General features: G+C 42.5%; 1 protein-coding gene across 14 annotated transcripts in view; it reads left to right on the forward strand.

The window, feature by feature from the left end:
* ABLIM1 (actin binding LIM protein 1) overlaps window positions 1-16,860 on the forward strand; it is a 314,726-nt gene that overhangs the window by 191,958 nt on the left and 105,908 nt on the right. For all 14 annotated transcript variants that reach the window (XR_012160071.1, XM_073354282.1, XM_073354291.1 and 11 more), the window contains exons 5-6: window positions 5,174-5,300; window positions 6,788-6,881. Coding sequence is in view for 13 of the 14 variants with exons in the window: in XM_073354282.1 (XP_073210383.1) it covers window positions 5,174-5,300; window positions 6,788-6,881 (221 nt within the window). In the remaining variant the exon portion in view is untranslated. The remainder of the gene's footprint in view (window positions 1-5,173; window positions 5,301-6,787; window positions 6,882-16,860) is intronic.

Here is a 16,860-nt window from a genome sequence, read left to right on the forward strand (position 1 = left end):
GGTTATCATTAAGTTCACATAGATTTGTGTGTTAAAAGCCAATGCTACCAGGCTGCATCGTTTGTGATTTGATTCCATATTTAATCTATTAAAAGGACCTTATCAACGTATGTTTCATAATTTTTTTAATTGCCTTTCCCCCGCCCCCCACTTGCCATTCACAATTCTCTTTGAAACTGAGCTCAGTTTCCCTCAGGAAATTTATCTCCCTCCATTGTGTGCACACTGCTTTTTATTGTAAAATTGCCCAGGAATGCAGGGCTGCTGGCATGGATTTGTTTTGCTTCCAGTGAAAAGGGAACTGGCACCTTTTATTCTGACATGGGTGGGCAGATCTGATTGCAAGATCGATGCCTTCAACACTAAACTTGGATCCAAATCTGACATAGAAAAATCCTGATTTTTGGTGGGAAGGTTCAAATCCATATCCTGAGCTGAACTTTTGTAGCTCAGCCTCTCTTAAAAATAAACAAACTGTTTTATTATTCTGGTAGCGCCCAAAGGCGTCAATACCATACAGATGAATAATAATTGGTACTTGGCAAACGGATAGAGATTGGTCACATTTTCAACCTTTTGCAACGGTGTCCCAAGTGAGTTCAATAAACTTGCACGGTCCTAATGAAATTCTTGCATTTTTAAAACCAGAAGCAGTTGTTAGGATTTCCTTATTCTGCGGTTAATTGTTTACCTGGAAGAACCCATCACGGTGCTTTGCCAGCTTTCAGGAATAAGAAAAGAAAAGTGATCAACCTTCAATGGCCCCAGGAGCCCTGTTGGGAGTATCAGTACTTTACCTGGGTGTATGAGAGCCATGTGAAAATAGTGAATTCTGCAATATGATTTCAGAGCTGCTATTTACTGCTACTCATCTTAGCCCTGATTCGGTATGATCTTTAAGCACATGTAATTTTAAACAGGAGTGAAGATTCCAATGAAGACTGCTCGCTTCCTTTATTTAAAAAAAAAAAGTGGAAAAAACAAACAAGTAAAAATGCACACTCTGATTTGTGTTCCCCCATGCTGGTGCGAAAGGGTGTCAGTTCCATGTCTCTGTACCAGCTGATGCCTTGGTACCTGGCTGGGGACATGGATTCCCTTGGGATCTCCACAATAGGGGAGGGAGCAGTTTCAAGCTCTGGCTAAATGCCTGCTGCCAGGGGCTACTCGGGAGGATGAGTGCATCTTTTGGGAGACCTACAGGTGTCCCTTAACGTCCAGCACTGCTAATGTCTTGGTGCAGACTCTCCGGGGGCGAGGTGGGGAGTACATTCAGGTGTGCTTTCCCCCCGAGGCCTCTGCCAGTTAGTATGATGGCAGAAGCCAGAGCAGAGCTAGGTGACCTCTTTGCGTAATTTGTGAGGTGTATGGGAGGATATGGGTACACTCGCTGACAGATTTCTGGGAAGGCAATCCAAACAACCTTGAGTGAAGTTTGTACACAGCATGCTCAGGGTTAATGCAGCAGTATCGGCTCCGAGCCCATCACGCTGGAGTGCTGCATGTGATGTGATCAAGCTGTGGGAAAGCTACGCTGCCATTGGTCAAGGGGAGGGAAAGAGGAAAAACCCATTAATTTAGACAGTGACAAATGAGTTGCTGTGCAGGATGCCTAGCTGTTTTGTCAGATGTGGGGAGTGATGCAGAAGCTGCAAAGGCAAATGTATTTTCTGTCCAGATCTTCACAAGCGGAGCATCGTGGATGGCAGCTCATCTGTCATTACTATCCCAGTGTACAGCTTCATAGGGCTCTCTAATGAGGCTGTACATGGTGCTTGAGGGATGAAGATCTTAATGATGTCTTTAAAATGTAATTCTCCCCCCCTTCACCCCCCGCCCACATTCGGGCAGACATTCGTGTTCTGTTTCAATAGCCCTTTGTTTCTTGTACTTGCTTTAGCTCTCTGGACACTTCAAATGCGGCACTGTTATGGACTATAAATGTTATGGCGAGAAAATATGTAGGGGCGTATCTTTAGACTGAGCTAGCCTAGTCAGAGCGCGTGAAAGAGACGAGGTGTGTATGGGATACAGTGTATGGGAGCTTTTGGAAACCCCTGCATTTTATATCACTGTGCAGAAGATGTAAACATCTGGGAAGCCATGCTGTGATGTGTTTAGCTTGTGTTGTGCAGAGAGACGGTAACATTGACCACTCCTGCCCAAAGCCTGAGTAATTTGGACTTGTGTGGGGCGCTAAGAGGGGGTTAAGGGGAATGGAATTGCAACTCCTCAAGCAGCAGGTACCCTGTGGGGCTGCAGTGTAACCTTTCCACAGCCACTCCTGGGTGTTGGTGCCACCGAATCCACATAATCATGGACTCTGCAGCCTCAATGCCACTGTAGTTCCATTACATCTTGGCCTATTTGGGACCAATGTATAGCTTAGGCTGTAGCAGAGCATGCCCCCATGTGGCTGCTGAGCCCTTGTGTCAACCCTCCATGCTGTTTTGTAGTTCACCCAAAGTCATTAGCATATGTTACACAGGCACTAGCGAGTGAGTGGCGTTTGTTTGTAGAATTCTCTTGAACAAATGGTTTCCTGCCCTGAACCTAGTCTGTATTTATCTCCTTTCTATTCAAGTACTATCTGAGTGAGAATTGCCAGCTTTCTGTATTTACAACCAGCTGTTTCACCAGGGGAAATAAATGTTTCTGTTAACAGGGCAACTATAGTCTAGTAGGACAGCACAGGCTATTAGCTCACTGTGACCTTAGCCAAGTCACTCAACAGCTCTGTGGCATCAGATAAATAGAGCTAATGATGCTCACTCACCTTTATAAAGCACTTTGGGATCTGCAGAGGGAAAGTTCCAGATAAGTATGAAATGCATTTGTTGTTCTTTTATACTGACAACACTATATTTCAAATGTTTCCGTAATCTGAAGGGGCCTGAACCTGAGCACTGCCAAGCACCTGTAATGCCTATTGTCTTCACTGTGGTCACAACATCTCAGCATTCTGCTTAATTGGGCAGAATGGATTTTCTTCTTCTTATACTGATGATGATGATAATAATATTAATAATAAAAACTTACTGCAAGTCTAGTGCAGTGCTAGGATAGGAACAATACAATCTGAGAGTTTTGCTTTATCCAGCCTCCGGAAGGATGAAAAAGCTAGAACTGCTGGTTAAAAATAAGGGGTGATAAATGAGTAGCATTTGTACATTAAAGCTCGAGGAAGCTGATTCAGGTTTATGGGGTGGCAGATAAATGGCATAGAGAATTGGAGGGAACAGTTACTGGCCATCAGTTTGTCATTCCCGTGGTGTCTTCTCCTGGTTCCACTCCTTACACTTTGTCCTCTGGGGCAAAGTCATCTTGATGTTGCATGTCTTTGCAACACAACATCAGGATGCTCAGACATACGCGTTACCATGTAAGAATCTTACAGCAGTCCCAAACTCCCCTGCCCACCTCTCTCTCACTCACCTTCTGGATGGTAACAGTGTCCAGCATCTGTTTGGTGTTTTCCTTTGTGTGGACTATTATCCAGAAAGTTAATAGTCCATTTCAGTGACATGGGGCCTGATTCTCCTCTCACTTTTGCCGGCATAAATCTGGAGTAACCTCATTGCAGGCGTGGATTTACACTGGGGTAAAACTACCACTGTGAGAGTTGGTTGGGATTTCTCAGGCATCCTCTATCTACTGAGCTTGCACACTGAAGATCAATGACCTTTTTGAGATGCCTAGAGATCAAGAGTTTAACTGATTGGGTAGATATTCTTTCAGCTGCAGTGATTGGGCTGAACTGTTTTCATTATTCTATTAATGACACTCGTGTTCAACAGCTTGATGTCATTGTGAGGATGTGACATTCAGCTCAGGGTGTTTAAGGTGTTAAGTTAGATCACAGCACCCTCCAATATAGTTTAGGTCTCTTTCCTTCCCTGCAGCTTTCCCTGTGTTTGTCAGGTTTCTCTATCATTCTTACTCTTGTGAGCCTTCCTTCACCAAAATTGCACCTGGGGGAAGTCTGCAACTCTTCACTGGGCCCCAGCATGTCATTTTCTTTAAATGTCAGCGCCCACTGTGGTGCCCCTTATAGGGAAAGCTTTGACTATTTTGAATTGGAGTGGAAAGGCAACCCTGAGCCAGAGATCTACAAGGTGATATGAAACACCATGGCATCTCAGAAATAAAGGGCATTGAGTGCCGTTGCCTGGGGCTCTCTTTGCTTGATTCCTGCCATCAAAGGATCTCAATATATCAGTGTTCAATGTTGACTCCAAACATAGAACTGAAGTCCTTTTTTATGCACAAGGAATGCCTATGGGAGTTGTTCCTTTCCTTATGTACAGAGGTGGATACGTCCTATTATACTGCAATTATTGCCAAAGCCTTTGTTATGTTATCTAGCTGTAAAAACTAGAGGAGAGAACTAGGGGGGGAGAGAAAACCTTTTGTAGTGATAAACACCCATTTTTTTCATGGTCTGTGTGTATAAAAACGTCTTCTGTATTTTCCACAGTATGCATCCGATGAAGTGAGCTGTAGCTCACGAAAACTTATGCTCAAATAAATTGGATAGTCTCTAAGGTGCCACAAGTCCTCCTTTTCTTTTTGCGAATACAGACTAACACGGCTGTTACTCTGATAGCTGTAAAAATGTGTCTCTTACCACTCCTGAACCTTTGAAAGTTTGCTCCCTACCAAGAACCCATTTAACGTTTAGTGCTTTGCTGCCATCTGGAGGAGGGAAAGTAATGCCTGAGAATGACTACTGATCTAATTTTAGATTAGAAGTAGCCAGTCTATGCCTACTATGTGTGGCTTTCTTTAAGCAACAGAGACTTTGCTGATAGCAAAAACAAATAAATGGTGGCTCCTCTTGAAGACATTCTTGTGAGTGAACGCGTATTTTGTTAATTCCTAATAAAATCTGCAGGGCTGGCTGCAAATCATCATTACCAAAGGTGTGACAGTGCCTTCTGTACTATTCTTAGGTATGCTTGTTATGAAGGAGAAAGCATCTGCGGTTCCTTGTTCCCTGGGCTGCGACCTGGCGGGGGGGGGGGGGGCTGACCACTATGGGAATGTAGGTGTCTTGCATTGCTTTGTAATGATCCCTTCTAGCTAACCTAGGAGTGGTGTTCGTTAGGTAGGTTAATGAAGATTAATAAAACTAACTCACTGACAGTGAATGTACATATTTATTTATTTGCAGATTGTGCTGGCTGTGGGAGAGAGATAAAAAATGGCCAAGCGCTACTTGCACTGGATAAGCAATGGCACCTGGGATGCTTCAAGTGCAAGGCCTGTGGCAAGGTCCTGACTGGGGAATACATCAGCAAGTAAGCAGCTGCCTATGTCTTTTCTGTTGCCTGGCATGAAATCCATCCTTACTTTCCAAAAGTATAATGCAGCCAAATTCTGCTTTTCCAATCTGTTGGGCAAATTGCACTTCCGAAAACCTGGTCTGTTGGCACGTGCTGATCATTCATGGGGTAGACAATGGAGGCCATGGGTTGGGGGGTGGACTATAGACTCCCTCGCCCAAAATTTTAAGAATCTCAATAATAGATAAAGGAGACAATGAGTTTGGAACACATGGAGCTTTTCTCACTTTATTAAACGTGGACAAATTTAGTCATTGAACAGCTATTCTTTTTTTAATTCTAGACCCCCTCCGTAAAAAAATGTCCATGCCCCGTTGCCCATCACTATGTGCACTGAAATCCTCACTCCTAGTAGGAGCAGAATATCAGAATTGGGACCCGAGGGAAATTTTTACCTGTAAACTGGCTGGAGCAAGTAAAGAAAAACAGTGATTTAACAGTAGTTAGCAAAATAAATACTATGAGCAGGACGGTTGCAAGTCTTTTTCTGGTCAAGGAGAGGGTTGTGTGACCTCCCCTGTTGTGTTTCCAAGGCACAGCTTTTCCATCATTTTGTCCAGTTATTTTCAAGTTGTGAACTTGAGAAGAAAGAAAGAAACAGCCCGTCTCTCACTGTGCTAGAACAAAGACCAGACACACTGATGTGATTGACCTGACACTGTGTTTACCTTCCCCGGATTAGGAACTAATGAAGAAGAAAGTTAGGAGCATACCAAGGCAAGGGAGAAAAATCAGAGAGAGTGAGTGCTTTAGCCGCAAGATGAAGGGAGTCTAGCCAGACCCCTTTCAAACCTATAGCAGGGGAGAAAAAATATAGGGACACTAGATACATGCAAACCTTTCATCACTTGTTTTAGTGGGCGCACATATAAGCAGGCTGACATCTATGACTAATTAAACAAAGGAACTTGTAAGGTGGTGCCTGATACTGTGTAAATTCTTTAAACTGGCCAAGGTGTTTCTAATTCATTCCTCAGTCATACAAAGATAGCACTGCCCACCTCCCTTTTGAACCTTCATGATGCCACTGATGCTCAGATGTGTCTGTTTATACGCTATAAAGATGACGAAGGATTTATTTACTGAAATGGATTGAGGTGCAGCAGGGTCGTGCACGTGTATGATAGAATGTTGACAAAGGGTCGGATCCTCATCTCGTGTAAAGGGGCATAGCTCAGTTGATTTTACACCCATTGACACCAGCAGAGGATCTGTCCCACAATGTGCACATTTGTGCTTGAATGTCTCTCCTTTATTCTCGATGGCAATTTAAATGCTGATCCTAAATGGTGCTAACTGTAATGCCAATTCATTTGAGCTGCAAAATAGCTAGCTTGGTTTCTTCCCCATTCGCCTATTGCTGTCAATGGGAATTTCCACTAGGGACAAGGGAAGAATACAAGCTTCATTGTAACTTGTACCTTCTGGATATTTTATTTCAGGGATGGTGCTCCTTATTGTGAAAAGGACTACCAGGTTCTCTTTGGGGTCAAATGTGAAGCGTGTCACCAGTTCATCACTGGGAAGGTCCTAGAGGTAAGTAATATATAATCTATTGCTTAATCGCTGGGTTTACTCACCAGACTGCAGGGTACACAAAGAATTTGTTCCGTGGGATTTTTGCTATTGACTTCAATGGGAGCAGAGTTAGCTTGTTGCTAAGTGCTTTGGAAAAATTCTAGCCACTGGGAAATGTGTAGGGGAGAACTGATTGCCTTGGTTTCTGTGGAGATGTCAGTGAGATGATTTTTTTGTATGGTACTGCACAAAGTCGGTGTTGAGTATACGTCTGGAGCATCCTGGGTAGCTGGGGTGAGGATTAGAAAAAGTACTGAAGGAGATACATTTGTTTATATCATAAAATAATTTATAGGTTATGCTCTAATAAATGTGTTAGTCTCTAAGGTGCCACAAGTACTTCTGTTCTTTTTGCAGATACAGACTAACACGGCTGCTACTTTGAAACATATGGGGATAATAAATGTTTTCTAGTTGACAGCTGTGAAGAGGGGTAGGAACACTAGGTTTCTATTTTTTGGAAGAGAGGAGATTGGGATAAGGTTATATGCATGATACTGAGAACATGAAAGGGAGGAATATTCTTGAGGAAGTTAAATAATTTAGGTATGAGAAGGCACAAACAGAAGCCAGGATTTCCACACAAAGTATCCCTTCTCCTGAGTCATTGACTATATAAAGGGGAGTATGTCCTCAGCATGCTCCTCAATCAGATCTGGGTGACTCTTGTTAGAGACACATCCCCTTTCTGCTAAAATTGATCTTAGTCTCTCATTGGCAATGATTGATGGCCCTTAGAGTTGTGGTCCTTATACTTTGGCACGGAGCTCTCCATATAATTGTAGAGATGCTTGGTGGTGGAACTCTACCAAAAATTCAGAGGACCCTCTCCAGTGCAGGGCATGCTACTGTTTAGATATGAGAGGCAAAATTGATTCCTGACTCCATGGATCCATTTAGGAGACTAGATTCTGTGTAAAGAGAGAACTGGTTTAGATTAGGATTCAGTTCCTGATCTGAAGTACATGGCTTGGGTTCATCTTTAGCTTCAGCATCGCTTAATATTTCACATTACCCGAAAATGTGCTTGATTTTACTTTGCAAAGTTAGTTGGTGCAAGAAAGAGGGCAAAGAATTCCAACCAGTGGTGTGTTTTTGGAAGAGTGTACGAGGACCTGGTCATGCAGTTCCGATGAGTAACAAAATGTCTGCCCTTTAGGCTGCATCTACAGTGTGAGCTCCTATAAATAGCAGTGTAGCCACAGGGGCATGGGTAGCAGCCACAGAGGCACAGCTGAGCCGTACTGAGTACAAACCCACCTGAAACTGGGTCAGCCATGTCGCCACCGCCTGTGCCACGACAGCCACGCTTCTGTTTCTAGCTTGGTAAGAGCTAGCATGAATACATGTACACAAGCCAGGGAAACGCAGCCCTAGTTCATAGTGTCGACAGAGTCGTACAGCCGCAGAGATGAATGCAGTTACCCACTGGTGAGGGTGCTGTTATCTCTCTTCCCCGATCGGCAGAGGTTGAGTCTGTTACAGCTCTAACTGAAGCACGGTTCAACTTTTAGCACTGGAGGCCTCTGGTTCAATCGCTGGTGCGTTGGCCAAGATGGCGGCCGTCGCATAAGGGAGCCGGAAGACGCTTGGGCACTCCAAGCACTTGTCATTGCTTCTGTTAAAATGAAATCTTTTCTTTATTCAATTAGTCAGGCTCTTTGTCTCCTTCCCTTCTAATATATGCATAATCCTTTTGGAGACCCAGCTGGATAATTAGTGAGAAGAGATATGGCACTGTGACGAAAGTAATATAGGGGAGGATGCTGGAGACTAACTAGAGTTTGGAAGAATGAGCTCCCTTTCTTCTGTATTGTTCAAGAAAGGCTGCTTTTACTGCAGTGGCTGAGTGTAAGGGAAGTTTGAGCTCAGATCATCTTGGCTTGAAAATGCATCATCCTTCAGAAGAAACCTGTCTTTCTGAAGGAACCTCAGAGTAGCTTGAGCTAAACTGTGCTATAAGTGAATGAATTCCTTTGAAAATGGTGGCTAAGAAGCTCAACACAGCCAGGCCTCAACTGTCCATCTGTACCCGACCTGGGCAAGTTGAAGTCCTGGCTTTCACTCTGTTTGCGTCTGGCTGTGGAGGATGGAGAGCACTAAGGCCATGCAAATTTTGTTCCTGAGGTTGGTTTCTCTCACTGTGACTTTGGCTGCATGTTTATTATTGAAAATAGGAAATAACTTTCAACTGAAACAGGAATCAAAGAGGAAGTTGAGCTGGGGCCACCAAACCACGTTTCATTTTCTAGAGCTCCGTGTGTGACAAAGTACTGTTAGAGATTTTCCATTCAGCCTAAGCCTTAAGTAGTCATAAAGCCTTGCAAAAATATAGAGCCATTTGAGTGACCTTTTGAATATGTGGGAGCATTAAGCATATGTACTCAAGCTGGGGTTTTGTGTACCTTTTGAATACTTTTTACCGTTACCATGTTGTTTCTGGTAAGTCCGGGGAAGTTTTGCTTCAACATAGACACAGACATTGATCCAGTACTAATATATCAGTAGCATAACTAGTAGCAATACAGCAGGGGGCAGCTGCAGCCCCTCGTATGCAACGAATATCAAAATCCTATATAGCCCATGAAAATCAAACAACAAGTATGCTGTACCTCCTTCCTAATCTGTTAAAATCAGTTTTAATATCTGGTTGCTGTCAGTAAGGCTTAGACTGAGAGACTAACTGGAGACCTTCACTCAATAAGTAGTAATATCTTGCCAACTGAGGCATATGCACAGTCTGCAATTAGGAGATTTGGCTTAAACACATTACAGTATATTTTATTAACCTGGTTAATCCACAAAAAGTTCTTCAAATCTCATTGTAGAAACTGAGGGGCATTAAAACACTCAACCAATGGCACTCAAATGGAGTGACTGACCAGTTTAGATACACTAATTAGTGATGCTGAACAGAAAGATTCGGCTAAATTCTTGGCTGCTGCTAAGGACCTTTTGCACTGCTAGAAAAGCATTGTTCTAAAGGGGATGATGCCCTTAAATCAGTTCTCGGGGGTGCTGATAAGAATTCTCCTAGCCTATGGGAAACATGGGCTGACATAAACCGGGCATAGCTTTTGCTCACACAGCTCTGTGTCCCTGTCTTCTCCTTTTCCCTCCCCGCAACCCCTGCCTGCATCAGGTGTATCATGGCTGGTTACAGGCAGGGAGATAGTGTTTGGGGACACAGAAAAGATGTGATCAGGGACTGGGGCCAAAGCAGCAATCCCTAGTTGGCAGATTGGTTCCTAGAACATAAGAACAGCCATATTGGGTCAGACCAAAGGTCCATCTAGCCCAGTATTCTGTCCGCCAACAGTGGCCACTGGCAGGTGCCCCAGAGGGAATGAATAGAACAGGTAATCAAATGATCCATCCCGTCACCCATTCCCAGCTTCTGGCAAACAGAGCCTAGGGACAGCATCCCTGCCCATCCTGGCTAATAGCCATTGATGGACCTATCCTCCATAACTTATCTAGTTCTTTTTTGAACCTTGTTATAGTCTTGGCCTTCACAACATCCTCTGGCAAGGAGTTCCATAGGTTGACTGTGCATTGTGTGGGAAAAAATACTTCCTTTTGTTTGTTTTAAAACTGGTGTCTATTAAAGGATGCTGTTCCAGCCAGTGCAAGTTAGAGCAGCCTTGTGCCAGGGTTTGCAGAATATTATAGACCTGGAGCAGAGGGGCAGTTGATGACTCCTTCATCTAGAGAGGGTGAATTACTCACTAGATCCCATTTAATAGTTAAATTTAGATTTAGCCTTTTCAAATAGAGATTAGTATTTTCCCTCTGTTTTCTTTAGCAGCATTTTTTTTCCCCCAGCAAAAGCAAGACCTGGAGGTTTTTTCAGGGGAGCAAAGTCTGTTGAGTTGTCTCCTGCTTCCTGTGACGCAGACTGGATACAAATCTTGTTCTTTCCATAAAGCATCACATTTGCATGAGCAATTAGACTGAGGGTTGTGACATAACAGCCTAGCCAGATCTGTCCAGTGGGAAAAGGCACCTAGTATTTTGTCTTTTCCAGTTAAAAACAAAAAGTGGGTGAATTGATCCCCACAGAGCTTTCAGTTTATTTTGTAAAAGGAGGGTGTATATTATACTGTGATCTGGGAGGAATATTATATTTCATCCCACTGAAGATGCAAGTAGCAAAGGCAGAGGAGAAATGTCACCCACCATCCATCACACATGCATACCACACTAGTGAATCAGTTGGCAGCAATAGGCAGTATGCTGTCCCTTTGGAAAGCTCATTATTTTTTGCCAATTCTTGTTACACTTGATACAGTGTAACTGTTCCTTCACAGCTGGTTACGGTAAAATGGGAAGAGCACAGAAGGATGGCATAAAAACTCATTTTGTTAAACAAGTTTGATGGCATCAGTGACCAGGGCCTACATTTTTAAAAGTGCCCACCCATTTTGAGTGCTGCTTAGAAACTTCTAGGACTTGCAGCCCACACTGTCAGACTGATGGGTACTCGACACCTCTGAAAATCAGGCCCTAGATGTCTTAAATCTGGCACTCAAAAATGGAGACACCCAAAATTAAAGGAGTCTTTTGTACCACATTTCAGAAAGCCGCGTCCCCCGCTCATACTAACAGGCACCTTTGACTTTCTCTGTAGAGACCAAGTACTGAATGGATGAGGGAGATTGAATATATCCAGCCTTCCCCTGGCACTGATCTCTTAGGTCGAGATTGAGGTGTATTGTTGGAGGCAGTGATACAGCTGCTGGTGTCCTGATTCTGTGGTGAAATGAAGAACCCCATTTTTCCAGGCTGTCCATCTGAATCACTAAATCCTCTAAAAAGGAGCGAGGTGAAAAAAAGTAATGTGTTTGAGCTAGAGAGATTTTGCTTATACTTCTGAGCTTTACTGCTTGTGACAAATAGCAGGTAGCTGAAGCCTGCACAATAAACATTGTAAATGATAAATATCCAATGTCTAATGCATGTACAAGAAGTCATAAATTGTAGTGTACATTAAGGATATGTGGAGTTGTAGTCAAGGCAACAGAGGTCAGTGTTCCTCCACGGGTTTTGCTATCAGAAAGGAGCTATTTCCCAAAAATAGTGGTTCATTTTCTGTTAGCTCCAATGAAAAGCTTTCCTTATCAGGATATAATGGTATGAAAGGAATTTGGATTGATCCTTAAAAAAACATAGACTTTCCACTAAATTTAAAGTTTTCTTAACTTTAGTGTTTTAAAGCTTAGCCAGTGACAGATGCCAGCTTGACATCTTAGGCCTGATTCTGCAAACTCCTAGGCATTTCTGTTACTCTACTCACATGAGCACGCGCTTAGATATTTGCAAGATTGTGGCCCAACTCATTTTGCATAACCTACCACGTATAATAAGACTTAACTCTCAAAGCCCATTAAAGTCAATTGGGTCCATGTGCATGTATTTCATCCGTACATGGAAAAAACCTTTGACAAAGGATGTAAGTGTAATTATCTCAGTTCTTCAAAAGGGGAAACTAAGCAACACACAAGTGAAGTGACTTGCCTGAGGTCACAAAGCAGAACTGATAGTAAGACCCGGGTCTTCTGACTCCTACTCTAGTGCCATGCTGGCGCGTTTGGTCACTACTGTTACAAGCAGGATTTGAACTGGTGATGTAATGATCAAAGGCTCCATATGTGTTAACAAATCCCTGAACCATCTGGTTTCTCTATCCATTTATTTCTATAACAGAGCTTACTTAATATCCCCTGTCTCAAAGAAAAAGCAGGCATGTGATCTCTCCTGGCTAAAGCTGGGTATGGCTCTAGTCCCTATTGGTGAAGCAACCCTTCCCATTTGGTGATTGTTTGACACTGGAAGTATCACATCATTTATTCTGAATACTATTCCTTTTTTATATCTATATTTGCTTGTCTCCTACGAGCTGTTAAAACTGGTTCGCCACCTTGTAAGTTATGGCACAATGCCCCTTAACAGATGAACCTGAAGAGAGAAATGCCAAGGACACAACAGGCTCATCTAACTTCAGCTTGAAAGGCCAAGTTCCTATCAACTATGGTCCATGTGGCCGTTTATGCTGAGTCTCCCCGGATTTTAACAAGAAGCACACCAGTGTGTATTAATACAGAAATATGCTCTTAATTTAATGAGTTGGCATTCAGGAATCCATCATCTATTGTATGCTACACCTCGAAATACCTAGACAGATAGCAGCTTAGAGATGCACTGACGTTGGAAATGTAAAGAGAAATGCCTGCTCGAGTTGTGTAAAGAATTTTTGTTGTCCTTGTTGAAGAGAAGAATATGATACTAAGGAATAGCTCTTCACACGCAAGAGGTTCCCACCAGTTTCCTCCAAAGTGTTCCTTCCCTCTCATGCCCCCGCCGCAACCCCCAGCATAGAAGCGTGTGCTGTCAATGATTCCAGTAATTTTCTGCTGAGTCTTATTTACGTAACCAAGTATTTGGTTCCATATGCTGATTGAACTAGGGTCATTGATTTCATGGACTTTGGAGAACCTCTTAGCTGAGTTTCAAACAGGATCCTCTGAAGACCATTGTTTGCTTCAGTTAACAAATAAATAATACTAATAATATACTTGGTATTTATATGAAGTGTTATTGAGGTAGTAGAATAAGACATGTTTTAAGAAATATTGTCTAAGGCTATGAGTCTGTCAACATTTAAATGGGAATAGTCTCATGTGTAAAGTAATCTATCTACTTAAGTGCATTGACTATTAACAAGACTTAAGTGCCTAAGTCACTTTTGAAAATGGAAGTTAGGCTCCTAAGTCACTTAGGACAACATTTTCAAAAGTGCTTAAGTATCTAAGTTCTACACTAGATGGGCATTTCCTAGTAAGTACAAATAAGTGCTTGGGTTTTTGATGTAGGTGTATCCTGTAAAAACAATGGAAAATGCTATTCAGAAACTTTAAAAAAAAACACTCATGCATTGTTTTTCTTTCTCTTTCATGTGCTGTTTGGATGAGCTGTTTTCATGGCAGTCATCCATTTAATATCACAAAGCGCATTGCTTTCTGTGCTTCAGAGTAACAGCCGTGTTAGTCTGTATTCGCAAAAAGAAAAGGAGTACTTGTGGCACCTTAGAGACTAACAAATGTATTTGAGTTAGTTTCTAAGGTGCCACAAGTACTCCTTTGCTTTCTGCACTGTCGATGTAGTAGTAATAAGACAAGTCAAAGCTTGTCTTGCTTTAAAATGAAAAAAATCCAGCTTTTGCATACAAAGCATTTTGTTGCTGCAAAGGAAAGATTGAGAATATAAGGAGTTTTAAAGTGTTGCCTCTTGGGTGACCAGATGTCCTGATTTTTATAGGGACAGTCCCGATATTTGGGCCTTTGTCTTATATAGGCTCCTATTACCCCCCACCCCCGTCCCGATTTTTCACACTTGCTATCTGGTCATCCTAGTTGCCTCTGATGTTTTCTTAAGGTATTCTGGGTTTATAAAAAGAAAGGAAACTTGTGAGGGAATCTATCGCTATTTAATTTCCAGAGCATCAAATATATGATGGGTGCTTTTCAGGCGTGTGAAAAGACACAGTCCCTGATCCAGATTGCTTGTGGTCTGAATGAACATACAAACCCAGAGAAAAGAAGCAACAAAGAGCAGCGTAAATGGGTGGTGGAAGATAGCATGTGGTGTTAATTCTGTGATTTACCTTGTTTGCAATTTGGTTTATTACTATTATAGTAAATGGGGCTTTGTGAGCATACTAAATAAATGACACAGGCTGCTGGGAAACCTTCAGCAACAGAGGCACACAGCAGTCGTCTGTTCTAATTCGGCCATCTCAATCATGGAGGTGGGTAGAATGGATCCTGGGTTGTTTGATTATAGACCAAGCAATGGTCTCTCCATCTGCTTGATTCAGATCAGAGACTTGAACCTGGGTCTACCACATCTGAGGTGAGGGGCCTAACCATCAGGCAATTCGGGGGCATAGCGCCATCTGTTGCTCCACCCTGAACCTGTGATACCTTCCTGACAAAGGTTTTGTCGAAACAGATACATTTCCACAAAGTTTTGGTTCGGTCGAATTCAGCATTTTTCACTGAAAAACATTTTGTTGAATAATTCCTCTAATACAAGTATACATGGATATGTGCCTAAATACAAGTATACATGGATATGTGCCTGACTGAGCGGGGCTCTTCCTCACTCTTCTCACTTTAGTTAGAATTTGGCTGAGCAACTGGAGTAGAATCCCAGTGTAAAATAACTGTCCCTGTTATGTCAAGGGTAAGGTAACACACAAGAGTGGCTCCTACTGCCACAATGAGGTTAAAAGGAAAGTCTATCCAGCAGCCAATTTTTTAAAAGACATTCGGAGTAAAGTGGCTTTCTGGACATTTTCTAAATGATCTCAAACTGGTGCGACCTTAGAAAAGTGCACTTTATCTGTGCTGTTGAGTTCACAAACCTTTTAAACTCCTCAGAAGCCCTGGAAAGACTGTTAAATAACCCACACAGACTCTGATTTCAGTCTAAACCAACACCTCTCTCTGAAGGTGAGTTGTTCTACCATCATATTATTACACTTGAACACCAAGGAATGGTACTGTCTTCACGGGGCATATAGAATTATGGGACTGGAAGGGACCTCGACAGGTCATCTAGTCCAGTCCCCTGCACTAATGGCAGGACTAAGTATTAATATATCCTTCCCTTTTCCTTTTTTTCACAATGGACTGCCCCAGCGACTGCTAGACTGTGTCTAATGGACAGGCAGAAGAATCTGTTCTTTCTCCTTTTTGGTGTGTCTGCTGGATAGTGATTGAAGAGCAGTGGAGGTGAAGGGGCGGTGGCTGTGTTTTAGTTAGAAACACACTTATCTAATCGGAAGCTCTGAAAGCTGGCTCAGTGAGAGCATGAGCTGGGGACTGTTTGGTGTCTGCAAGGCATTTCTCATAGTGCTCTGAATCTGAAGAGAGGTGGAGTGCACTGCTCACCGGACTAAGGAAGACTGGGAACTAGACTAAAGAAGCCTTAGCAGAAGGTATATGTCTCCTTGTGAAAACTAGATGTAGATGCCACTTTTGGCTGAGAAATAGGAATATTGTGCTGGGGAGGAGAGATTGTGTGCCTCTGTAATGTGGCAGAATATATTTTTGAATCACAAGAGACAGTGGCGATGGATTCAGATACTTTTCATGTCCTCACGCATCAGAGGGATTTATTCATGGGCTCAGTGTCATTCTGCTTTTTAGAAAAAGAGAAAATAGCTAATGCACTTTTATGTCTACATGCTGAATGGAGTTAAGTTTCTAGTTAGTACTGTGCACTGAAGTAGTGTGGGAGCTACAAACTTTTCTTGTCGAGTAGTTTTTAATAGATATGTTGTTCTTTGATTATTTCAGTAGGTTTTGTTGTATAGTGATAAAGGTTGAGATCACTTTAAAAGTTTTGCTGCCTTTTAGCTCAGCTGGTCTTATCAGTTAACACTGAAAACACTGCATGTTTTTAAAAGAGGTTTTTTGTTTGCATAAAAATGAGGAAATGAAAAGTTTAATAATAACACATGGAAATGGTTGGATGCCTCAGTCAGATTGGCTGTGTAGCATCTTGCTGTAGTAAAAAGTAGCATGAATTTGATTTGTTTTTATTCAGAGAACTAGCAGTTCCTCCTGGATAAAATATAGGCTATGGTAATTGCACAGGACACCACAGTATAAGCTGCAGTGTTTGGGATCAATACTGTAGAATCCTGGAGTCCCTTTTTTTGTCAAGGCTAAAGTACTAAGCAAAGTTGCATGATATAGAAAGCCTTTCTGAGAGAGCAGCCAGTATTGCATAAAAGTTAGGGGGATTCTTAGCCAAGAGCATTATAAGGCTGATGAGAGACATGTCCATTCTGAAAAGATCAGACTTCTGATTATGAAAAAAGATAGTATCCTGAAGCTGGCAGTGCCCCAGCAAAAGTGTGGTTGCCATG

Source organism: Lepidochelys kempii, chromosome 7 (genome assembly GCF_965140265.1).
Source record: "Lepidochelys kempii isolate rLepKem1 chromosome 7, rLepKem1.hap2, whole genome shotgun sequence".
NCBI classification, from domain to species: Eukaryota; Metazoa; Chordata; order Testudines; family Cheloniidae; genus Lepidochelys; species Lepidochelys kempii.